The sequence below is a fragment of the Ahaetulla prasina genome, chromosome 6 (genome assembly GCF_028640845.1).
Source record: "Ahaetulla prasina isolate Xishuangbanna chromosome 6, ASM2864084v1, whole genome shotgun sequence".
NCBI classification, from domain to species: Eukaryota; Metazoa; Chordata; class Lepidosauria; order Squamata; family Colubridae; genus Ahaetulla; species Ahaetulla prasina.
In genome coordinates this window covers 87780036-87806993 of record NC_080544.1, presented here as the reverse complement: position 1 = coordinate 87806993, position 26958 = coordinate 87780036, and the positions used below count along the sequence as shown (strand labels likewise).

At 37.9% G+C, this 26958-nt stretch overlaps 1 protein-coding gene across 1 annotated transcript in view; it reads left to right on the top strand.

Moving 5' to 3' along the window:
• The window catches only part of LOC131201129 (NACHT, LRR and PYD domains-containing protein 1a-like), a 38414-nt gene extending 12165 nt beyond the window's left edge, over nucleotides 1–26249 (top strand). Inside the window, exons 5-16 of the mRNA XM_058188757.1 lie at nucleotides 5417–5449; nucleotides 5676–5720; nucleotides 5813–5856; nucleotides 5970–6019; nucleotides 6914–7131; nucleotides 7220–7470; nucleotides 8220–8351; nucleotides 8596–8734; nucleotides 10215–10268; nucleotides 11286–11363; nucleotides 21790–22062; nucleotides 23966–26249. Coding sequence (XP_058044740.1) covers nucleotides 5417–5449; nucleotides 5676–5720; nucleotides 5813–5856; nucleotides 5970–6019; nucleotides 6914–7131; nucleotides 7220–7470; nucleotides 8220–8351; nucleotides 8596–8734; nucleotides 10215–10268; nucleotides 11286–11363; nucleotides 21790–22062; nucleotides 23966–23985 — 1337 coding nt within the window. The 3' untranslated portion in view covers nucleotides 23986–26249. The remainder of the gene's footprint in view (nucleotides 1–5416; nucleotides 5450–5675; nucleotides 5721–5812; nucleotides 5857–5969; nucleotides 6020–6913; nucleotides 7132–7219; nucleotides 7471–8219; nucleotides 8352–8595; nucleotides 8735–10214; nucleotides 10269–11285; nucleotides 11364–21789; nucleotides 22063–23965) is intronic.
• The last annotated feature ends 709 nt before the right edge of the window (nucleotides 26250–26958 follow it).

Genomic DNA, 26958 nt, shown 5'->3' with positions numbered 1-26958 from the left:
CCCGTACGGCTTCCAAACACTGGGACAGCACTTCGATAGCTTCGTTGGGGTGGCCCAGTGTGGAAAAGTACAGCTGGGTGTCATCAGCGTACAGCTGGTACCTCACACGAAGCCACTGATGATCTCACCCAGCGGCTTCATATAGATGTTGAACAGAAGGCGAGAGAATCGACCCCTGCGGCACCGCACAAGTGAGGCGCCTCGGAGTCGACCTCTGCCCCTGTCAACACTGTCTGCGACCGATCGAGAGATAGGAGGAGAATCACCGATAAATGGTGCCTCCCACTCCCAATCCCTCCAACCGGCGCAGCAGGATACCATGGTCGATGGCATCAAAAGCCGCTGAGAGGTCTAATAGGACCAGGGCAGAGGAACAACCCCTATCCCTGGCCCTCCAGAGATCATCCACCAACGCGACCAAAGCCGTCTCAGTGCTGTAACCGGGCCGGAAACCGGACTGGAACGGGTCTAGATAGACAGTTTCATCCAGGTGTAGGGAAACTGATATGCCACCATACTCTCTACAACCTTCGCCATGAGCGGGTTGGAGACCGGACGATAACTACCTAAAACATCCGGGTCCAGGGAAGGCTTCTTGAGGAGGGGCCTCACCACCGCCTCTTTCAAGGCAGCCGGAAAGACTCCCTCCAACAAGGAGGCGCTCGTAATCGCCTGGAGCCAGCCTCGTGTCACCTCCTGGTGGCCAGCACCAGCGCAGCCGCATTCTGAACCAACTGAAGCCTCGGATGCCCCTCAAGGGAGCCCCATGTAGAGAGCATTGCAGTAATCCAGACGAGACGTCACGAGGGCGTGAGTGACCGTGCATAAGGCAGCCCGGTCTAGAAAGGGGCGCAACTGGCGCACCAGGCGAACCTGGTAAAACGCTCTCCTGGAGACGGCCGTCAAGTGATCTTCAAAAGACAGCCGTTCATCCAGGAGGACGCCCAAGCTGCGCACCCTCTCCATCGGGGCCAATGACTCGCCCCCAACAGTCAGCTGTGGACTCAGCTGACTGTACCGGGATGCCGGCATCCACAGCCACTCTGTCTTGGAGGGATTGAGCTTGAGCCTGTTTGAGCCCATCCAGACCCGTACGGCTTCCAAACACTGGGACAGCACTTCGATAGCTTCGTTGGGGTGGCCCAGTGTGGAAAAGTACAGCTGGGTGTCATCAGCATACAGCTGGTACCTCACACCGAAGCCACTAATGATCTCACCCAGCGGCTTCATATAGATGTTGAACAGAAGGGGCGAGAGAATCGACCCCTGCGGCACCCCACAAGTGAGGCGCCTCGGAGTCGACCTCTGCCCCCCTGTCAACACTGTCTGCGACCGATCGGAGAGATAGGAGGAGAACCACCGATAAACGGTGCCTCCCACTCCCAATCCCTCCAACCGGCGCAGCAGGATACCATGGTCGATGGTATCAAAAGCCGCTGAAAGGTCTAATAGGACCAGGGCAGAGGAACAACCCCTATCCCTGGCCCTCCAGAGATCATCCACCAACGCGACCAAAGCCGTCTCAGTGCTGTAACCGGGCCGGAAACCGGACTGGAACGGGTCTAGATAGACAGTTTCATCCAGGTGTAGGGGAAACTGATATGCCACCATACTCTCTACAACCTTCGCCGCGAAGCGAAGGTTGGAGACCGGACGATAACTACCTAAAACATCCGGGTCCAGGGAAGGCTTCTTGAGGAGGGGCCTCACCACCGCCTCTTTCAAGGCAGCCGGAAAGACTCCCTCCAACAAGGAGGCGCTCGTAATCGCCTGGAGCCAGCCTCGTGTCACCTCCTGAGTGGCCAGCACCAACCAGGAGGGGCACGGGTCCAGTAAACACGTGGTGGCATTCAGCCTACCCAACAACCTGTCCATGTCCTCGGGAGCCACAGGGTCAAACTCATCCCATACAATGTCACCAAGACCACCCTCAGACGCCCCATCCGAATCGCCGCAATTTTGGTCCAGACCGTCCCGAAGCTGAACGATTTTATCGTATAGATAACCGTTAAACTCCTCAGCACGTCCCTGTAAGGGGTCATCCCACTCCCCCTGGTGAAGGAGGGAACGAGTCACCCGAAACAGGGCGGCTGGGCAGTTATCTGCCGACGCAATGAGGGAGGAGGCGTAGCAATGCCTCGCTTCCCTCAGTGCCACTAGGTAGGTCCTATTATAGGACCTAACTAGTGTCTGATCAGCCTCTGAACGGCTAGACCTCCAGGAACTCTCTAGGCGTCTTCTCCGGCGTTTCATCCCCCTCAGCTCCTTGGAGAACCAAGGAGCCGGTTGGGATCTACGCCGGGTCAGAGGCCGCAACGGCACGACACGGTCTAAAGCCCCAGCCGCAGCCCGTTCCCAGGCCGCGGCTAGTTCCTCGGCCGTGCCGTGAGCCAGACCCTCAGGAAACGGCCCAAGCTCCGTCCGGAACCTCTCCGGGTCCATCAGGCGCCTGGGATGGAACCAATGTGGTGGTTCCGTCTCCCTGCGGTGTTGAGTGGCGGTCAGAAAGTCCAGACGAAGGAGAGAGTGATCTGACCATGACAAAGGTTCTGTGACTACATCTCTCAAGTCCAGATCCTTCAACTACTGACCAGAGATAAAAATCAGGTCCAGTGTGCCTCCCCCGATGTGAGTGGGGCCATCCACTACTTGAGTCAGGTCCAAGGCCGTCATGGAAGCCATGAACTCCCGAGCTGCTGTTGATGACGAACCGGAAGATGGCAAGTTGAAGTCCCCCATGACTAAAAGTCTGGGGGTCTCCACTGCCACCCCAGCAAGCACCTCCAGGAGCTCGGGCAGGGCAGCTGTCACGCAGCAAGGAGCCAGGTACGCGACCAACAAGCCCATCTGACACCTATGACCCCATCTCACAAAGAGGGATTCACACCCAGCAATCTGAGGTACAGTGGTCTCCCTCGGCTCTAGACTCTCTTTAATGACAGCCGCCACCCCCCCACCCCTACCCTGAGCCCTCGGCTGATGGAATGCACGGAAGCCCGGTGGGCACATTTCAACCAGGGGCACGACCCCTTCAGTGCCCAACCAGGTCTCCGTAATGCCTATAAGGTCCGCGGCGCCCCCCTGAATAAGATCATGTATTAGGGGGGCCTTATTGGCCACGGACCGTGCGTTGCATAACATAAGACAAAGGCCCAGGCTCTGAGGGTCTTGACCATCCGGGGAACGGGAGAAGTCAGGGGGATCGGGATCAGGTTGACTTACAACCATTCACTTAGTGACCATTCAAAGTTACAATGACAATGGAAAAAGTTACTTATGAGCCACGGTGGCACAGCGGTTACAGTGCAGTACTGCAGGCTACTTCTGCTGACTGCCGGCTGCCAGTAGTTTGGCGGATTGAATCTCATCAGGCTGAAAATTGACTCAGCCTTCCATCCTTCCGAGGTCAGTAAAATGAGGACCCAGATTGTCGGGGGTCATATGCTGACTCTGTAAACCGCTTAGAGAGGGCTGTAAAAGCACTATGAAGCGGTATATAAGTTTTAAGTGCTATTGCTATTTCACGCTTGTAACTGTTTCAGCATCCCCATGGTCATTTGATCAAAATTCAAATGCTTGGCAACTGGCATGTATTTATGTCAGTTGCAATGACCCAGAGTGACACCGTTTGTAACCTTCCCAGCTGACATCTAACAAGCAAAGTCAATGGGAGAAGCCAGATTTGTTTTAACAACTGCATGATTCAATTAATAACTGTAGTGATTTGCTTAACAACGATGGCAAAAAAGGATATAAAATGGGGCACAACTCACTTAACATCCGTTTTGCTTAGCAACAGAAATTTTGGGCTTAATTGTAATAAATTGACGATTGCATGCATTGCTCGCTTCTCGTGACGTCGCTTCTCGTGACGTCTCGCCTGGATTACTGCAACGCTCTCTACATGGGGCTCCCCTTGAAGGGCATCCGGAGGCTGCAATTAGTCCAGAATGCGGCTGCGCGGGTTATAGATGGAGCCCCTCGTGGCTCCCGCATAACACCCATCCTGCGCAGGCTGCACTGGCTACCTGTGGCCTTCCGGGTGCGCTTCAAGGTTTTGGTGACCACCTTCAAAGCGCTCCATGGCATAGGGCCGGGTTATCTACGGGACCGCCTACTGCGACCAGATACCTCTCACCGACCCGTGCGCTCTCACAGAGAGGGACTCCTCAGGGTGCCGTCAGCTAGGCAGTGTCGTCTGGCGACGCCCAGGGGAAGGGCCTTCTCTGTGGGGGCTCCCGCCCTCTGGAACGAACTCCCCCCAGGACTCCGTCAACTTCTGGACCTCCGAACCTTCCGTCGCGAGCTCAAGACACATTTATTCATCTGTGCAGGACTGGCTTAGATTTTAAATTTATAGGGGTTTTAAATTGGTTTTAATATTTATATTTCCATTTTAATAATTGGGCATTAGAATAAGTTTTTTAATGATTATTTTAATTTGTATATTGATGTTTTATATGCCTGTGAACCGCCCTGAGTCCTTTAGGAGATAGGGCGGTATATAAATTCGAATAATAAATAAATAAATAAATAAATAAATTTATCTTGTTTATGTAAAAATTATCTATTTTTTTCCACTATTGACCAATGCTGTTCCATTGTTTCGCATTTTTCCATTTCTCTTTAATTTGCATTCCCTTCAATAGTACTTTACAATTCTTATGAACATGTTATTTAAAACCCTAATTGATTATTTTTTTTTCTGGTATTTTCATGGTGAAAATCTGATAATAATGAAACAATATTTAGTATATTATCTGAATCATTTTGGGAAAGATTTTAGGGGATTTTAGCCTTTCTCTAACAGAAGTCATATGTGGATTAGAATTCTAAATTGTTATCAGCTGTAATATGGGGAATGGAATGGCCAAAAACTATAATTAGTAATGAGATTATGGTTGTCATTATCATCTCTCATTTTTATAACAACCTGGAAAACTGATTGTAAAATCTCTGTTGGGTCAGATCAAAGATCCTCATAGTTCATTAACCTGTTTCTATTAACAGTCTTATGCCTCTAGCAAACTTACAAGTAAGTTACTAAATAGTAACTTTGCTGATGAGTAAGGAACATTTAACAAGCTGTCATTACTATAGCTGTGGAAGTCTATTATCTTTGAGATATACTTTGTGAGAAGAAATATATTCTGTTACCCTAAAATAATATGAAAATGTTGAGATTGTAGAATATTATTTTACCCAGCATTTTGGCAAATAAAGCACAGGCAGTTAATTAAAGTAAAATGCATTGGGCCGGTTGGGGAGAATCTAAAAGATAAAAAAGCATTTATTAAAAAGAACCTGACATGATCCCTCAAATGACAGGAATCATTCACATGTTATGTTTTGATAATGATTTTAAAAATCCTATCTGATTCAGTGTATGATTCGCTTTATTATTATTATTTTACAGTTGACGAACCAGAAGACAAAGAGTTACAATCAGGTACAGACATTGTATATTTCACAGTGTGGCCCAGAATTGTGGAAAATGGAGCACAGACAATGAATAAAAGCTAATTAATTCATTAAATGGGGATGGAAGATCTAAAAGGAGAAATTACTTATATGAACCTGATATGACCTCAAAGAACAGGAATCGTTCAATTGTTATGTTTAGATAACAATTTTAAAAAATTGTATTTGATTTATGACTTTTGTTTGTTTTACAGTTGAACAGCCAGAAGAAAAAGAATTGCAGAATGGTGGTGAATCTGGTATGCACCCATAGAAGATTGTATATTTTGAAATGTTAAAAGAGTTTTAATTTTTTAAAAAAATCTAATTTTGTTTTATTGTTTAATTTTAGAAGTTAATATCCAGCAATGCTGTAAACACTGCATAATCCAAAAAGTAGGTTTGGAAATTTCAAATTGCCTTAAATCTTAATTCATAAATATGAATTAATTAATGCATAAATTATTGATATTTCAATAATTTATTTTTCTTTTCTTTTAAATATAAAGAAGCAATATGAACAAGTTACACCCAGAAGATTTCTGAAAGGACAGTTTTGGTAGCTATTATCCATTATTATTATAACTGAAAACATTTCTGGAATTGTTTTCTTTTTTATGCTTATACTTACATAATTACATAGGTACAAATTTATATATGCATGCTATCAATTAGAGGACATGGGACAAACTGTTGGTGATTCTACATATTTACTTCATTCCTCAAGTATTTTTATGGGATAGAAAAAATGAAGAAAATTTATAGGTTCTTAATTATAAAGTCAAGAACATGCAAAAATTGCTATATATACACCTTGTTCTTCTAGAATACTGTTTTAGTAAATATTTAATATATATATTTCAGAGTGCAATCTTTGCAAGGCAAATTGTGTATTCTGAAATAATGAAAAGAAAGTCCACTTCATAGAAGATGGAAATTATGAACACTGGTATACTTTGTACCTTACTGTTACTTATTAAAAGTACATTAAAATACATTAATTAACATTATGTGAAATATAAGAAACATAGTCTAAGAGGCTAGTATTATTATGTACACTAACTATACTAATTATACTATGCACACTAAATTTTATATATATGTATGTATGTGTATATATAAATGATATTAATACTTCTAATTACAGTATATTAATAGGTAATAATCTGTTTGCTAAAGGTTTTTGCACTGAAAAATAACATTTGTGACTTTCATCTTTTTTGTATTAAGAAATGGTTTGCTTGACAATTTTAAAACATTTTTAATTAGCATATTATTTTAGATGCAAAAGACAACAATAGATTATCTTAATGCTCATAGGTGGAAGAGTTATGCTAGCACCAATATTCTGTCTTATGTATTTTAAAATATTTATATGGAAAGATAAAAAACAACAAATATCATTTGATGATATTACAGATTCAGAGTTATCTTTTGTATGTCATTTGTTTAGCTTGAAGCTGGATGGTGAAGGAACTTTTGAATGTACAGCGACAGGGTTAATTTTTGAAGTAACCAGATCTGTTACCATTGAATATTCAGTTTTGTCTTGGACCAAATATGCTGCCTATGTTAAAGAACCTTGGATTGTCGTGGGCCCTATATTTGATATCAAATGTTCCTCTTCTGCTCTTACTTCAATTCAGTTTCCACACACCCTCTGCCTGAATGGTAAGATTCATTGTAAATATTATCTCATGTGTTTATGTATTGTGGCACATTCTTTAGAAAGTTCTGACATTTTGGAATTTGTATGCAGATCATTTGTCTGAGAAGGCCTTCAAAGTATTCCATTTCAAAAAGAGTGGTCCAGAATTTGAAGGCTCCATTGATCATTCAACCACACATGTCAAGTGGCACGTGAGCTCACTATCTCCAGTTGGACCACTAATTGAGAGATATGATCCAGTATATTATCACGGGGTAGTCATTTTATATAAAGTTATCAACAATCATCCTTCCTTGAAATTCCGCGTGTATATAGCTACAAATAACAATTCATTTATAAAGGTAAGATAAACTCTTTTTTTTCTTTTTTGGGAAAATAAACTCTTAATAATAATAACAGACTTGGAAGGGACCTTGGAGGTCTGCTAGTCCAACCCTCTGCCCAGGCAGGAAACTACACCATATGTCTTCATTTTTTTAAACGCAGAAGCTGTGATTGTACAGTTTCTAATGGATACTTAATAAAAAATTCTAAGAAAGTGATTAGGTTTGGCTCCCTTGCCAGTGGATCAGTGGGTTTAAGTTAAGCTGGGTGAGATTGAAATGCTATTTTGAATATCAGTTTCTGCTTTACTGCTTCTCATTATCTTATTTTATCATATTGAATAATGTACATATATTTTATTTTAACTTATTTTATTTTTATTTTATTTTATCTGTTTTTATTGTACTTTTAAAGTTTTTATTTGTGACCTAAAATAAAATAAAAAAGTGAGAAATCTTGCCAAACAAAGGCTAGGCAGATAGCTAAATTAAACATTATGTTTTTATACCAGTTCTGCATTCTGCACATTTCTAGGGTTCCTATGCTCAAAACTAGGAAAGTATATTTCCTTTTTAACAAAACAAATGGGAGCCAGAACACCAATGGGGATATAATATAATGAATGAATTTAAAATATTGGGTAGATAGGATAATGTAACTCCATTTTAGATTGAAGTACGTTGATAAACTGTATATCTAGTCTAATATGTCGATTATTACTCTTCCATTTCTTGATATGGATAAAAAGCTTTGGTTTAATTTTTAGGATATATCCAAAACTGTAAGACGATCTCTTAATAAATTCATTAAAATTGAAAAACCTCCTTGTCATAAATTGTTGCAAAATGGAAAGAAATACAGATTAACTAGTGATCCAGAAGCTGACATAACTCCTGAGGTATGTTTCTCATTCTTTTATATTTGGTTTGTCAACATATGTAGACCTTGTGAAACATGAAAATATCCTGATTTGTACCTCAAATTTTAGGACAATTGTTATTTTAAGTGAGATCTAGCCTTTGGTATGATAATAGTATGTACAGCAAAATGTTTTATTAATTCATAACGAAGAGTACTTTAAAGAAGAAACATATTTTGTCACAGTAAGCAGACTTTTTAATACTTCAATATCCTTTTTCTAGGAAATTCAGTTTGGAGATGATTCCACCCTGGCAGAGAAGCCTTTCTTTGAGGTATATTTAGAACAGCCAATGGAACTTATGCTATCTTTGGTGGATCTGGAATCTGAAGAAGTTGTGTGGAAGGCAAAGCTCAGAGAATGTAAGCATATAATGAGCACAATCCAGTGCATCATACATGTATGTTTTATTAATGTATTAGATGTTTTATTAAACATTTAATAATGAATTGTAATTAACAAATTTGACTACAGTGAAAATTTGTGCATTTTATGTTATTTTGGGTTTGATTTATTTCTTTAAATAAAATTAACTTCTAATTCTAAAGCTCCTACAAAAAAAATCTAAGAATCAACATGAATATTTTTTATTGGGGATTTTATGTAAGGAGGTACATAAAGTGAAGGAAAATTAAGGCAACAATACAATATGTCTGTATTACGCTAGATTATGCTAGATCTATAGTCTTAGGTGATCACAAAGCTATCTTTTGATCCTACGGATTATTTTAATATGTCTGACTTGGCCTTTGTAGAAAGTGAATAGATTTTTTATTAGCCAAGTGTGATTGGACACACAAGGAATTTGTCTTGGTGCATATGCTCTCGGTGTACATAAAAGAAAGGATACCTTCATCAAGGTAAAACACTTAATGATAGTCATAGGGTACAAATTTAACACTTAATGATACAACACTTAATGATAGTCATAGGCTACAAATAAGCGATCAAGAAACAATATCAGTATAAATTGTAAGGATACAAGCAACAAAGTTACAGTCATAAGTGGAAGGAGATGGGTGATGGGAACGATGAGAAGATTAATAGTAGTGCAGATTGCAAATACAAACACATTTATTTGAATGTAATATTATTTTCTTTCTAATTTTAGATAAGATTATCATTGTGGAGCATAATTCTTCTCTGAATTTTGGAATGTGCAGAAAAATCAGCAATGAAAGCCACAAAACTCATTTGCTTTAGTTTTATTGGAGGAGGGGCAGAAGAAAAAATCAAGCAGTTTCATAGAAAACCCCTTCCATAGAAAATAGTTCCTTCTGTTTCTTTTCCAGTTCCCTTCATAAGCCTTACAACTAAAGCAAGTTGACTTTCTTAGGATTTTGCTTATATCTCTAAAAACTTGGTGCAAAATGAAAAATGGACCCTCCTTTTTCTTTTGCTCAGGTTCATTGCATTTATTTAAATTTTCTGGCATCCTTGATATTGTAGCAAAGTTATCTTGAATTTCTTCTTTTCTGCAATGGCTAAAGGAAAATTTAATGTATTCTTAGGACACAAGAAACATTATGTATTTTAGCCTTTTCCTTTGCTATCACATATGGGGCAGTTGACCCTAAATAACTAGATCTTTCTGAGTATTTGTGAGTAGCAGGAAACTCAACTTTTGTATATACTTGCTTGATTAGTTTCTGCTTTATGAAATTCATTGAAGATTTGGCCCATATATTTTAAAAAGCTGTAAACTTACTTGTACAGTAAATGTCAGTTTGACCTATATTGTTTATATCATTCTTTAATTATGTCATCCTTTAATTAGTATTGCAAATTACTTTACCACATGCTTTAATTTTGTTCTCTCTCTTTTTGTTTTGCATTGGATAGCTGATTGGACTCTACATAACCAGAATGATAATGAGCAGGAAAAACCTCTTAACTGTAAGTGTTTGAAACAGATCTGCTTAAAATCTGTTTTGTACAGCGTATATTTACATTCATATGTCTTTCCAACTATAAACATCTGGAAAAATTGTGGACATCTATTACTGCTGAAGAACAACTTAATAATGCCTTTGCTAACTTTGTGTTCTATCTATGACAAAATATAATCCAGTTACTGTCTGCACCCCCCTTAATGTTTTATTAAAGGTGTAGGAGTCAGTCAAATGAAATAATTAAGACACAGTGTGAAGGTTTAGGGGAAAATATGGTGATCCCCAGTTAAAATTGGATGGAAAAGCTAAAACATATTGGGGGCTAAAACATAATCCAACACTAATTTTTATAAAGACACATCTTTTTTTATAGTATCGTTCCACGTTCAAAGGCAGAGGTCTTTATACATACAATAACCATCAACTATAAGGAGGACACACCCTATTTAAAAGGGACAACCCGCTACAAATAGACCATTGCACCCAAAATATCTTCCCTGAAGCCTGATGTTTCTATGCTTTTAAACCTGAGAGCACTCTCTATGTCTATAGCCGGATACGTCCATGGGTTACAGTCCCAAGGGTTGTGTGCTTTAATATCATCCTGGCTTATGCAGCTAGAACCTCTGCTTTAACTTCAGAGAACTTAAAAGACCATCCTTTTCTTTTGATGCAACATGCTAACTGGACTGCTGCTGGCTGAAGCCTACATCACTCAGGATATCTCAGGTTTCCCATCCCTAGCTTTCGTAGTGTTCTTTCTGAATAGGTAACACTTACATTTCTTCAGATATTGGCTGATTTCCCTTTAGTTGCAGTTCTCATTGCCTGAAAACACTGCTTTGGAAACTTACTTTGAAGCTTGTTTATAGTTTGTGTGGGTGTTTGTGTACATGGGATTAAGAACAAAGGAAAGTTTCACTTAAAAGGTCTTGGGATGGTACATATGTTTAGAAAGCATGAAAGACTATACATTATGATTCTCTGATTTTGTTTTGTTTTGTTGCCTTGTGTGCTTTAGGTGTTGGGAAACGAAAAGCTACCACCAAACTTAAAAATGAACTTTGCTGTAAGCGACAAAAAATGGCAGACATCACAGGTAAATATTTTATGTGCTTTTTTAAAAAAATGTGGCTTTAAGTGTTTTCATATTGTGAAATGATGCATTTTAAATAGGAATTAACAATCTGAACTATGGAAAGGTAACATTTGAATGTCTATGCAAGCATTCGTTGTCCATTTTTGTAATATTAATGTATTTGTAAATGTCCACAAGGGGGAGATCTTAGATTTCTGTTAGTTTGATACTTTTAAATGTGTTACAGCGAGGACAATTTTCATTTACAGACATTCCAATTAAGATGATATTAGTTATATTTCCTTCTCTTTCATAATTATTTATGCTCTTTTACCAACAGTGGCCATAGAAGGCAACTTTACTCTCTTCCATATTACAAGCAATGTCTGTTTGGGTGTGTTTATGTGTGTCCATTCTTTCTTCCCAGAGAAACTATTTATTTATTTATTTAAGAAAATATATATGGCCACCAAACTCAATGACTCCAGATGGCTTACAAGGATAAAATTCCAATGTAAAAACAGTAAAAAAACTAATAGCACCTGTTACCTACATGTTTAGTTTTTAAAAATAATTTTATTAAATATTCTATGGAAGTGCATCTACATGGAGACAAATATGCAGTGGAGTACCCCAAGGCTCTGTTTTGGGCCTAGTGCTCTTCAACATCTTCATCAATGACTTGGACGAGGGGATAGATGGGAAACTCATCACATTTGCAAATGACACTAAGCTGGCAGGAATAGCTAACACTCCAGAAGATAGGCTTAAGATACAGAAGGATCTTGACAGACTTGAACACTGGGCGCTATCTAACAAAATGAAATTCAATGGTGAAAAATGTAAAGTTCTACATTTAGGCAAGAAAAACAAAATGTATAGGTACAATATATGTGGTGCCTCGCTCAATAGTAGTAACTGTGAGAGGGATCTTGAAGTCCTAGTGGACAACCATTTAAATATGAGTCAGCAGTGTGCAGCAGCTGCCAAAAAAGCCAACACAGTTCTAGGCTGATGAATAGAGGGATAGAATCAAGATCATGTGAAGTGGTTTTTTTTTTAATTAAAAAAGTTTTACAAAATTTTTCCCCATAGATCCCCCCTTCCCCCCCAACCCTGACCCTTTTTCCTCCCCCCCTCCCTCCTTCCCCCAAACCCTCCCCCCCCAGACTTCCCAGAGCAAATATAGGGTGTCGCATCTAACAATCATAAGCTAAAATACGCTAATTATCCATAAACTCCCATCCCTCCTATAAAACTTTAACTCCCCTTCCCCATAAAAAAGAAGAAAAAGGAGAATATACTAATACTAATACAATTACATTCTATTCCCTCATGAACTATTTAGTGTTCCAATATTTCAATCCAATATCTTTTTAAAAGTCAGTCCATCTTCTTCATTCCAGTGTATATTGTTCGTAAATAGTCTTTCACGCACTCTGATGTTCCTGTCTCGTCTGGGTCAAGTTATTTCATTCCAGTATTTTTTAAAAGTCAATCCATTTTCTCCATTCCCATATTTATCTTTCGTAAGTAGTCTTTCAGGTACGCTAATGTTCCTGTCTTCTCATCTGGGTCCACTAATTTTAACATCCAATCTTCAGTAATAAGCAATATTTCCCCAATATTATAATATCAGAAGTTATTCTTCCGTATACCTTGTAGTCCATCAAGTTTATATATACATCATACATAATAATAAACATCATATTTCAATATATCTTATAGTCCTTCAAATTTATAATCCCTCAAGTTTATATATCCATCATACATAATAATAAACACCCAACATCGTAATTTTCTAAACATTTACCCATTTATCCCATACAACCCTTAACTAATTACATTTCTTATCCCCCAAATCAGTTTTCAGCCAAAGTAATTTAATCTTTAATAATTCCACCATATATAATCATGTAACATTACTACAATCCTATCTCCAGTTCTTAAATTCAAACCAATACAAACCATGACATTTATCAGTATAAATTGCTAAATATTTTAAACCCCTTTCATACAATTAACTAATTACATTCCTTATCCCCCAAATCAATTTTTACCCAAAATAATTTACTTTTTAACAATTCCACCATATATAATCAAATAACATTACTGCAGCCATATATCCAACTTTTAAATTCAAACAGATACAAGCTATAACATTTATCACTATAAATTGCTAAATATTTTAAACCCCTTTCATACTTAACTAATTTCACTTATTCTTCTATTTTTATCATTCTATTCAAAAAAAAATTCAATTGTAATTTACCCTTTCCCATAAAAAGAGAATCTTTTGGGTTGAAATTGTTGCTTCTTAGCTCTTTGTTCTGTGGGTTTAATAATTGCTCGACTCAGATCTTCACACTTTTACATCCTCTGCTTTTTCCAATATTTCTTCCTCAACATTTACTATCCCATCTTTAAATTGTAATTTTTTTATCTCCTCCTCCCCCTTTTTTACCATCTCTACTTCTGTTATCATCTTAACTTCTGACAGTGAGAACTTCCAACCTTTAATATATTATTATAAAAATCTCTTGCTTTAAAAACTGTATTGAGACGATACTTCCTTCTTCTATAATTTACTGTTAACCCACCTGGAACATCTAAACTGTATCTGTTGTTTCTGTTGATTCATCCACCAAAAAAACCAAACTCCTTTCTATCTCTTAACATTTTAGGAGGAATTTCTTTCAACACTAATATCTCTTGTCCTAATATTTGAATTTTATTTTTATACAATGCTTGTAAAATTCCATTCCTAATCCTTCTGGTTGTAAAATAGATCACAACATCTCTTGGTAAATGCTTCTGTCTAGCCAGCCAGGAATTAACATGATAATTTTTTTTCAATTTGAGCTCCAAAATCCACTGGATATCTGTGCAAATATCTGTGCAAAATATCTGTGCAAAAGCCTCTGCAAAAATCTCCTTTAGATTTTCTTGATTATTTTCTTTCAGTCCTCGCACTCTTAAGGCATACTCCATTATTCTATATTGCATCAAAACTATTTCTTCATCTGCCTTTCCACTTTATTATTAACCTCTTCTATTTTATTTTCCAAGTTCAAATTGGTTTGATTAATTTTTTTCAATTCTTTCATCCAACTGTATGGTACAATCTACTAAACATTTAAATCCTGCCACCACATCTTCACTGAATTCCTTATTCTGGGCTTTAATTTCCAATATCTCTTTTTGCATTTCTTTAAATTTTTGAACTATAACCGAAGTTTGGGTCTCCAAAGCTTCCTCTAAAAGTCCCTGTAAAAATTCTTTCATGTCTTCTTGTAACTTTATTTGAATTAACGAAAGTTCAACTTCCTTAGAGACTTCCTGCTTTGTTTTCTTAGCAGCCATTTCTTATAAGTTTTATACTTAACAGCAAAAGAAAAAAAAAAGGGAAATTCAATAAATCTTCAATCCTTTCCTAAACTTCGTAATTAGATTAGATAAATCAGTTCTAAATCATTCCACTTTAATTTTAAAATCTCTTCACATAACACTAGCGCTAACAGCCTTAATAAACATTTCCTTCACTTTCGTTTTCACTCCCTGTTACAGCGAAGACGCCATTTCCTTTATTCTTCTTGAATCATCTCAGCCAGTTACAATATAACTAGGGAGCTAAATTTTGTTACTTGCATGCCTGTATTCCTGTTTTTGCTCCGTCTGCTTTGAAAAATCCATTTAAAACTCAATATTGATTGCAGATGTGGTTGTGGTGTTTTGCTCTGCCAAAAAAAGGCAGAGGCATCCCGGATCCGGAGCTCTTTGGGTTTTCAAGGAAGCTCATCCTTCAAGCCTCCAGGATCATTCTTGGTGCGTTTTTAGGGGGCTCTACCTCTACCCGATAGGTCACCTTTCCCTCTTCTCCCAAGGGAAAGGTTTCCGAGCCGCTAGATAGCTGATTTTCGCTGTCTTAGCGACTCTATATGATCGCGGGACTGATGGTTTAAAAGGACTGTCCACAACGACCTGTGGTGCCACTGGAAGTCACCTTGTGAAGTGTTAATACCACTTTATAATGCCTTGGTAAGGCCACACTTGGAATATTGCATTCCGTTTTGGTCGCCATGATGTAAAAAAGATGTGGAGACTCTAGAAAGAGTGCAAAGAAGAGCAACAAAGATGATTAGGAGACTGGAAATAAAACATATGAAGAACAGTTGCAGGAAAATGAAAAGAAGGACTAGGGGAGACATGACAGCAGTGTTCCAATATTTGAGTGGCTGCCACAAAGAAGAGGAAGTCAAGCTATTTTCCAAAGCACCTGAGAGTAGGACAAGAAGCAATGGGTGGAAACTAATCAAGGAGAGAAGCAACTTAGAACTAAGGAGAAGTTTCCTGACAGAACAATTAATCAGTGGAACAACTTCCCTGCAGAAGTTGTGAATCCTCCAACACTGGAAGTTTTTAAGAAGATGTTGGATAACCATTTGTCTGAAGTGGTGTAGAGTTTCCTGCCTAGGCAAGGGGGTTGGACTAGAAGACCTCCAAGGTCCCTTCCAAAAAATAAAATAGTGCAGAGAGAAAAAGAAATATATAAAGAATTGACTTTCAACCCTTATCATAACAAGTACCGTGTTTCCCCATAAATAAGACCGGGACTCTAATGGTATACCTTCTAATGAGATTTCTCCAGCATAGCTCTCAACCTCTATCCGTAGAAGTCTATTCATAGAAGCGAACATTGCTATTACGATTGTTGTTATGAGTCCCTTTTTCAAAATTATCCTTTAGCATTTTCAATGTTACAATATTTTGCATCACTCTAGCTGTTAAGGAGCATTTTTATATATATATATATGCTCTTCCTTTAAATTAAAACCTTTGGTTCCCTCTAGTGTCCAATTTCTAAAATGGTTTATCTCTTTTATATTTAAAGCAAGTCAACTTTCTCACAAATAGGATTCTTAAAATTAATTCCAAAATATATTTCAAATTTATCTGGTTCCTTAATCCATTTATTACTTTCTAAAATCAAAGTCTTAATTAGCTTTTTGCTGCTTATTTCATTTTTTTAAAAAAGTTCCTAAGCTTGTAGTTAATTTTTTCTTTCATTAAGAACTGAAGAGTTTCACCAGGTATTTTCTGACGTGTTGATCCAAAGGTTTCTAATACCTGGAAATTAATTAATAAGCAATATCCAAATGTGATTAGAAAAGGAAGTATATTAATGTAATGTCTTTTTAAAGGTACCAACTGCATTTTGAGTAAGATTGAATAAGATGGCCATTCTCTTGTCTCCTTCTGGAGACCTCTGTCATGCAGTCTCATTGAAAGGAACCAGAGGTGGGTTTCAGCAGGTTCTGACCAGTTCTGGAGAACTGGTAACGGAAATTTTGAGTAGTTTGGAGAACTGGTAGTAAAAATTCTGACTGGCCCTGCCCCCATCTATTCTCGGTTTCCCGAGTCCCAACTGATCGGGAGGAAATGGGGATTTTACAGTATCCTTCCCCTGTATTGGAGAGGGAATGGAGATTTTACAGTATCCTTCCCCTGCCATGCCCACCAAACCACACCCACCAGCCATGCCCACAGAACCGGTAGTAAACATTTTTGAAACCCACCACTGAAAGGAACAGTTATGAATGATATCCTGTACTCTCTTTATCTGATGAGTTTCAAAGAGGCAGCCTACTTGCTGACTCTTCGTTCTTCACCATGGTCATTGGCCCCACTTTTCATAGAGCCTTCTTCCTTTTGCCATTTCTTCCTCTGGAAATCCCATAATCCCTATATGTTTATATGTTTGTCTATTTGGGCCTAATCAAGTGTATACAGATGTGTTTTCTTCGCATGTAAGTTTCTGCATTCCCTTGTGGTGAGTCTGTGGTTTTCTTATGTATATCTGTGCTTTAAGAAATAAGGGTGACTATTGTGTGGGTCATGTGACTTGGAAGATGCTGGAAGATTCTTAGTCTGGCATGGCCTAAGCTGTTGTACATCTTCCCTTGCCAAAGGGATATGTTGGGATTTTTTTCTTCTGCAGACCCCAATCTGATCCAGCCCATTTTTGAATTCAAATCTTTAAATTTTGTGTGTAAAAGAAAACAGCAAAAGTAAGATTTGAGTTAAAAAATGGGCTGGATCAGACTGGGGTTTAGTTTTATCCATTTTTCAGAGAATTATCTTGCTGATGGAAAGACAGGCTGGCTCCTGGACCCTTTTATATAACTCTCCCCCCCAACATTCTGCTGTTTTGAAAAGAAAGGGACAATTCTGAAATCTTTTTTTAACATCCAGTGAGAACTGAACTGCATGAAAACCAGTTGGATGACCTTGGACTAGTCACACCCTCTCAGGTCTAGGAAGAAACCAGTGGCAAACCTAGAAAACTGCAGTGGCTAGTCTGATTAGTTAAGACTGACTTGGGGGAGCAAGAAAAGGCTAGATATCTACATATTTTTATTTTATTATTATCATAGGATCAGCACTACCAGGAAAACAGTCTACATTCAATCTTTAAAGGAAAGAAATAAAATTGATTACATTTTAAAGCTGAATTAATTGTTAGGATAACAACTTTGGTCCCTGAATGACTCCACTGAGTAATCAAGAACTTTGGAAGGCAATAAACTGGCAGTGGGGCACAAAATGTATCTGTTCATGTATCTGTAGAATGATTTATAACTAATTTATAAATGCCTACTTCACAGTTGCTTACAGTAAGAAAGAAGAAAAATAGAAACAATAATAATCTGGTTCATACTGACTTTAAAGTAATTTATTTCTGTCATTGACAAACTATTCAGAGTAAAATAATATATAATTGAAGGATAATATAAAATAAATAAAACAAAGTGGAATAAAAAAGGGTAAGTTGAAAGTACCCAGTACAGGTGAAACTTTTTTAGTTCATATAAACAACTTTGAACACAGACTGTTAGACTAAGACTTCACTGAAACCAATGAACAGAAAAGTTAGCAGTTATTATTGCCATTAATCTTGAAACAAGTTTAATTAATGTTCCGAATGAAGTTCCTTCAAATCTTGATAAACCTTGACCTTCAACTGACTAGTTTTGGGAAATATCTTAATTGAAGCAACAAAGAGATTAAAATTTAATCAACAACCACCAGAATCCAGGTTGTAACCTCCACAGATGCCTGGCCTAACTAAGAGTAAGACTAAGGTTGTAACATTTGGGTGCTTGGAAGAATTTTTTTCCAGGATTGGGAAAATTAAAGGTTAATATAATCACAACCTTGTACTATGTACAGCTGTAGAAGAAGAGCAGACAGAGCTGGGGGGCAGAATTAAATTCATTAAAGGTTTAGAGACATTACATTTTCGCAAAGGGGCCAAGTTTAACTCTTCCTGAATTCTGCTGATCCTTATCTGGTGACAATTTAGTGTTGAAGTTTAGTTTGACTAGAGCTGCATATATGCTTTTACAAATTTTCTGTGTGCAATTGAATGGGTGGTGCTGATTCTTTGCACTTGATAACAGCAAAAGTAAAGTAAAGTTTGGGCATTAAAGTTATAACATTAAGTGAATAATGGCTGTGTGATGAAATCTCAGACTGGCAGAGGCAGTGTCTTATTCATTACTTACTGCATACGGCAATTGCACACTCTATAATCTGGGGTCACGAAAAATTATTCCGATGTTTACAACATTCCACTTGTCCCTTATCTGTCTGTTATATGTCATCTGTATTTAATCAGTCATGTGACATACTTCACAATCTTTGTTTTAGAGCAGTTTATATTCAGCCAGACTCCTAATCTGACTTATGTCTGTGAAAACAAACAACATTTGCATAAAGCAAAAAAGAGGGTCCTTTGCCAGGCAACTTTACAGGGGGATAATGCTGCTGTGAAAAGGCAAGATATATAATTAAATGATTTATATAGATGTTAAATTATCATGGAATTAACAAGTAACCTTGCTCAATGCATTTTTTTATTACGGATCCTGTCTGACAGTTTGTCTCTAATACTGGAATGGGTTTCACAACACAAATTATATATTAATAAAAGGAGCTGCCTGGCAATACTAATTTACCCAGTAAGATTCATCCATATCTTAACAACAAATCAAACTGTGAAATGACTTGAAATCTATCAAAGTAATATACTGCCTTGGAAATTAACTTTCCTTTTCGTACTCAATGGGTTAGGACCAAAATCTGACTGCGTTTTCTCGCTTGCTTATCTACTAAAATGTGACATTACTGCAGTGGTTCCCCATATTTCTGGATTGGCGATTGGTGGGAGGGGGGGATGGTTCCATGCAAGCATAAGTGCGCACAACCTGTGCAAGTGGAATTGCTTGCGCAAATGTGCTTGCCTGCTGCTTGCGCAGTCCGGTTTTGAATGGGCCACAGCCGTGTGGTGGGCCACGTCTGGGGGTTAGGGACCACTGAATTTAATCTTGAGATCTCAGCAATACTTAATAGAATCTGGTTTTGAATATTTCCTCAATAGCTTGATCCGATCTCCTCCCCCTTAATATGAATAATGATGGTTAAATCCCAGTCTTTGGGTACGGCTGTAGCATGATCTGTGGCAGTAAAATGTGATAAATAGAAAAGTCTACCATTCATATGTCCGTTTTAAGAATATCTGTGCGAATCAGGTCATTGCTAGGGACTTTTCAAATTGACAAACCCTGTTTTCCCCAAAATAAGACATCCCCTGATAATAAGCCCAACCGGGCTTTTGAGCGCATAACAATAAGGCCAAGCGCTTATTTCAGGGTTCAAAATATATAAGACAGGGTCTTATTTTCAGGGAAACATAGTAGTTGTATCCATTCAGAGATCTTCTCACTGTGGTCAATCTTTAGAAGTTTCCAAGTCAAATACAAACTTGGGTAGGAGAAACAATGGCTGCAAAGGGAACTTATAATAATTTAGGATGATTTGGCTTGTTCTTTTACTAGGCCACTCCTAAACAATTCCAAAATAAAGCTCTTTTTTTGACTGCATAAATTAACTCCTGCCAACTAGGCTTCTTCCTTCCCCTTCTCTATTTTTATTTATTCTTTTAAACTGGACATTTATAAATAAAATCAAAGAGGAAATGGATAGAAGAATTGCGTATCTATATGATTTGCAAGTTTTTAGCAGATATATTCTTCTTATCAAGCCATTTTGGGCAGTTTTAGATTAGCGATATATGATGTAGAAGCTAAATTATTGATTTGTTTTGGACTTTTGTCGAAAGGAAAAAAAAAAGAACCCATCACTAGGGCACTGGTGTAAGACTTTGCACCTCCAAAATTTAGAAAAGTTATTTTCATAACTCATACTTGAATTGGTTTTAAGAAAATAGCAGTGTCAACAAAAACAAACAAGTAGAATTAAACCTTAGAGCTACTTGTAAATGACATTAGTGCATAGAGGGTCTCTAGTGACATTTATATATAATTTGGTGGAGAGCCAAGTGGTATTTCCTTTGCTTGGCTTGCCTTTGTCAATGTTTGGACTGATCTCGAGTGACAAGCTTGGAAGTCATCAGTTCCATGACATCTGTTGATCTGGACGCCTGAAAACAAAGCTCCATCAAACTACCCCTTTTGAATATATTTTGGCTTTGTTTTCCATAAGGAGAAGGCAAACATTCTACATTCTAGCAGAGCATGGTGTGGGGGGGGGGGAGGAAGGGAGAGAGAAAGAGAAAGAGAGAGCAATTGTAGTCCTTCCTTAGGCGTGAAAGCCAGCACTCGGAGAGGTGGCATCTTCTGTCCACCTATTTTCTCTTGATTGAATGAGGAAGTAGGAATATAACATCCATTAGAAAACTCAAATTTATGCTGACCTCATTATTTGGCTTATTTATAGAAGTTCTGATGGGCTGCTGTGGATCAGTTGTTAGGTACCCGGCTGCTCTGGTGGAGATTTTAAAGTCCTGGGCTTATTCCATGACATGTTTTTTCCCCTTGGATTTATCTTTCTTTCCTTCCCAATTACAGTAATATCTTAGTGTTGGAAATAATATGCTAATTGAAAAAGAACAGCAGAGCTCAGTTAGATTTCCAACTAAGATGTCAGTCAATTTTGATGCAGCATGGAGCACAGCTAGAGAGCTACTAGATGCTTCTACTGTCAGAGTAGATAGGAAAGACCGCCATAGATATTTATATGTCCTCCAATCTTCCATATAAATCATAGTGCCATTTTTTACCCCATGCTGCGGACTTCTCTAGTATGCATGCATTTCCCCAAAAATAAGACCAGGTCTTACATTAATGTTTGCTCCAAAAGACACATTAGGGCTTATTTTCTGGTTAGGTCTTATTGTTTTGGGAAATACGGTACTAAATGTACATATCTGGCAGACAATCTTAACAGGGGCTTATTTTGGGGGTAGGGCTTACATTACGAGCACTCTGAAAAATCATGCTAGGGCATTTTTTCTTTTTTTGGGAGGAAATGGTACAAAGTAAAAGCAATCACTACTTACAACCAATTTCTGCTTTTGTGCATTTAGATGGAACAAACAGTAATCACTTGTTAACAGATCATCAGCTGATGATTCTCGCAATGAAAATGGGTAAAGACTGGAAAGTCATTGGTATTGGATGCCTGAAGTTGACCTTGCAAGATATTGAACAGATTGAAGCAAAAGAAGAAGATGTTAATATGTATAAATGTATGATGCTGAGGAAGTGGAGAGATTCTGAACAGAATAATGGAACAGCCCATAATTTATATAAATGCCTTGATGGTCAAGTATCCCATGAGCTACTAGAACTCCTGAAAGGTACCTTTGCATCCTATGTAATCAAACATTTGTGGGGTTGTGAGTTTTTTTGTTGTTACTTCTTATAAATACAGAATTGGAATTGGGACCCAGGATAAGAAATTTGATCTTACAGGATATATTGTCATATTAGTGCCCACCTTCTTCATGTTGATATGAAGAACTATTCACATTTAAAACTTTGTTAATTCATTTATTTAATTTGTCCACATTGCAAACATATTACTCTTGGATGTTTAGAACAAAAACATTATTGAAGTAAAAAATAAATTCTAAAATCCTCCAATATAAAATAAAAAAACCATCGATACATCAGCCTTGTTTCAGTTACTGTAGACCTCCAGCACAATTGTCCAAAGGGCCACTATTGTGAGGAGAGTCTATTATTATCCAGGAAACTCCTAACATGGCTTAAACCTCCATGAAACAGTAGTGATATGCCTCATTTCTCCTCCCCAATTTAGTAGTGGGGGACTACCAAATTGGGATGCATGAGTTGCAAGCCCAATTCCAACTGGAGAAGACAATCCTGAAGGTATTTTGGTGTCAAGCTGTGTAAGACTTTATAGATTAAAGCCAGCAGTTTGAATTTCACTGAAGGCAAATAGGAAGCTAATCCAGGGCCTGAAGCACTTGCAATATGTGGTTGGGGTAGAAATATAGCCTGGTACCATATTCAAAATTGTTAGAAGCTTCTGAATGTCTTTCAGAAGAAGCTTCATGTAGAGCTGATTGCAGTTGATCCCAACCAGGATCGCTTCCAAGTTAAAAGCAGGCAAACCAATTTGCCACCTTCCTTGCTTAACCCCAGTATCATAAAAGGCTCTTCTGTTTCATTTGGTATTGATATTTATAACTTGCTACATCTTTTATGCTGTTGAGTAACTAGTATGTTGGCGTAGAACAGCTTTCCCTGTCTTGAAAATGTCCAGTAATACGTCCCACAAGTCAGGTTATTATGATCAATAAATTCAGCTCATTCTGTAGATCTGTATGTAATCTTTCTTAGCGATTACAGTTTGGATCGTAAGCTTGGTAGTTAAGTGAAGTATTTGTTAAGTGCTTAAGTGCTGTGACTGTACTTATGAGCTTGCTTCAGCTTTCTTTTACTTTACTGAACTGTAAGGGTGTGTTGTGTCTTGCCCGCCCTCAGAGCAGCCGGGGCCTTCTTACCTGCTCCCGAACACTGAGGAATGTATGCCTCCCGGCCCAAGTCCTGGCTCCATGCCCACACAAACTGCAGAAGAAGGAGCATCTCCCGGCCCCAGCCCTGACTCCATGCCCAGGCAAACGGAGCAGCTAGACCCCTCCCCCTCCTCCACAGCATGTGAGCCTGAGGAGGGTTTATTCCCAACAGCTGCTGATTGGTGTGACCCTCGCATCAGAAGGCTGGATAGGCGGAGGCAACAGAAGGAAGGGAGGGGCAGGCCTTAATGAGTGCTGAGTCATGGAGCCACACCCCATGGCCTATATAAAGGATCTGCTTTCTGGCAGTCTCTGAGTCAGGCAAAAGTCGAACTTATCTTGCTGAAGTCACTTACTGGTCTCCTGCCTGCTCTGAGGACTTTGCTAGGACTTTGGGCAGAGCTGCAGAGGCAAGCCGGATTCGGATTTCCCTGACCTGGCCGTCAGCGGAGGAGTGGGACACGACAGGGTGCAAATACAGGGACTAGTTGTCAAATTGCTATAACTGCTATATGACGACTACCTGTAGTAGAGCTATACACATTTTAAGAATGGTTTCAAAGTAATATGAATATTAATGAATATTAAATTATGAATATTAAATTATGAATGAATATTAAAGTAATATTCCTCATATGGGAATCTTTTGACACATACATAGTCGTATTTACCTAAATTCCAAGTATTGCCTAATTTTACTGCTTTTATCTTTTCCCAGGTTTTTTGCAGCAAACTTGAGTACATATGGAACCAATTTCAAACAGAACTATTGGGAATATCTTTTTGTAAATTTTCCAGTTGCCTAAAAGGAATTTTATTGTGAACTTAGCAACACTTTAAAACTAAGAAAAGAAAATAATGGACCAATTATGGAAACTCAGGATTAAATATGGTTTGGGAAGGAAGCAAAGTGACTAGAATCATGAACTTCTGCAAAGGCATTTCCCCCTCCATGTTACTCACAGGTTCCCAGAGACATTTGCGCAATCAACAATTCCTTCACCCCCAGGAGAACTGGTGCTTTCCCAAAATGTTTTCAGTTTTTGTTTGTTTGATTGGATGAGGTGAGCCTTTCCCCCCCCACATACATATGAAAATCATCAACCTGGCATTGTGTTGTAAAGGCACTTTCTAACTGTGCATTTTCCAAAATAGAAACATTCAAACTTTACAGGTAGCCTCAAATATTCTCATTCTGAATTCTATCCCTACTGTAGCATTTAGACTTTTTTCTGGCTACCATGCTTAGGAATGAAATTTCTGGTGCCTTGAGACATCGTTGGTTTCAGTTTTAGTGTAATAAACAAAACTTGGGATTCCTTAGAAGTTTGTTAGGAATTCATCAGTGATACAACTAATAATGAAATATTTGTTTCTTGGAAGATATTATGGTTGTCCTTATCTGTCTGTTCTTCTGCGAGATGCAACTGAAGGCCATGTTGGATGCATTTTACTTTTTCTGTGGTATTTAAGTCACCCCTGGACCTTGTTCCATAGTTTTTAGTTAGAGGGCTGGCAAAATGTTTAGAAATCCCCTGCTTTTTTATTCAAAAGTATATTAAAACAGTTCAACAATTTCTGTGAAGAAAAGCTGATCTTTAGAGGAGTTGTATATAGAATGATACAAATTTGCATAAATAATTCCTGTTTTAAATGGCAGTTTTGTTTTAAGTGAGAGGTGAGAAGCATTGATGAAATCCAATTGTCCAATACAAGAAATACTTAGCCATTATTTCTCCTGAGAATTTTAGCTGGTTCCTCGTTTCATAATTTATGGGCGCCTTGTGCACTCTTAGCAGAGTGATGCCATGCTAAACATAGTCAAATTGAAATTCACCCCATGTTCAAGGAGAAAAACAATTGAGCCTAGGTTAAAAGAAAAACAATTTCTTTAAGGAACTAAAAAACAAGGTGCAGGTGAACTCTGAACTAACACAAAACCAGTCTTTTTAAATCTACATTTAAAATCTACATTTCTATTTCAGCTCTCATTTTACAGTGACTTCTCTGATGATGTTCAGAGAAAAAGGGCTTAGGCAAGACCAGCAATGTGGTTTGAGGGTTAAATGAAACTGCTTTTTGTAAACCATATTGAAATATGAAAGATGTAAAAACAGAAAAACAATGCTTAGGCAAAAAGGAATGGGGAATAACCCTATTACTACTTACCTCTTTTTAAATCAGGAATGTCCATGACACCTATCTTTTACTTTTCCTACATGGCCAAGAATGTTTAAGTGACTATTGTAGGGTAGCCAAAGCTGGATTGCAGAATTTTAAGAATTATTAAAATGGTGTAAAGAGAAACAAGACAAGACTAACTCTTTGCTGATATCTAGTGGTTGCTTGGATTTTTGCAGTCTAGATAACAATAATCTTAACTCTAGGGCCATAATTGCACAGCACTATGATAAGTTATTTTGGATATACAAACATGGGAGATTTTCTATCATGCCAATATATACTTTTGTCATGTTTTAACATTTCAACAAAATGTTGAACTTTGCCTAGAGCATCATGTTGGAAAACCCTAGGCATGTCTGAATGAAGATGAGAACTAAAACTTATTTGAAAGTGTACAATTTTGCACTCCACAATCCTCTGCATTTTTACAAATAATTTTATAGAATTATATGTGTACTGATTTTCTATTTATTTAGGTATGTTTTTCCAAAAGTTTCCCCTGCATTAATGGATACATTTGGTGATATAATTCATCACCCCCAGGAATGTAGCAAATCCACCTCTCAATGAAACTTTGGTCCCCAAAATTAATCCTGTAGTCATAAAAGTATATTTTGCCATGTAAAACTGGCATCAGATTCCATAAAATACCTCAGATTTTTTTTAAATGTTTTTTTTCTAAATGTAGCATTGAATGTAATTTTGGAGCTGTAGATAGTATGTATTTACTGGTCCCTAAATGTTATATATTTCTTGTGATACTGTAGAAAGAAATTCAGTGATACTATGTTGGTTAAAATAGATTGTATTTTGTATTTCTTTTATAATTCATTAAAATTAAATACATGTACATGCCAGTGTGCTGTCTTATTTATATTAAAGCAGTCTAAATGGAGCAGTCACTAATGCTAGGCCTACTGTGTTTTGCAGTTTCTCAGTTTTCTTTCCCTAAAAACAAACTTTCTGGATGCTTGTGATTTTTTTTGGAATTTCTCATACTTTGGGGCTTATTTGAAGACAGACATAACCAATAAAAGTACACTCAATATAAGGAAGAACACAAAACTATCCCCTAAATAACAAGAACTATTAGCAACCATTTATGGGCAAAGCTTACAGATAATGTAGCAAAATCTTGCTACTTTTACAGATATAAATTTATCTTGATTATTTAACAGGTAAATAAAAGCTATCAGAGTTCCCCTGAAATTTAAATAAAACAAGGGTAATCAACCGGTGGCGTAAATCCCTGTAGAACTTGTAACATAGAAGAACAGGGACTGTGGTTTATATGATATTTGTATTACAAGGACACTATTGGGTTTCATATAGAGCTTTCCTATGTTTTTCTTCTGGACAGGGATTGTGTTATTATTGGAGATAATAAAGGGGTTACTTTATTATTTCAGGTTTAATCCTAATCTTACTGTCTTACTCTTTTAATATTAAAGCCTTTCACATTTCCCAATCAGAAAAAATTATATCCTGTTCTTGTTGCAGCAATACTGCAAAGAGCTGAAAATATAA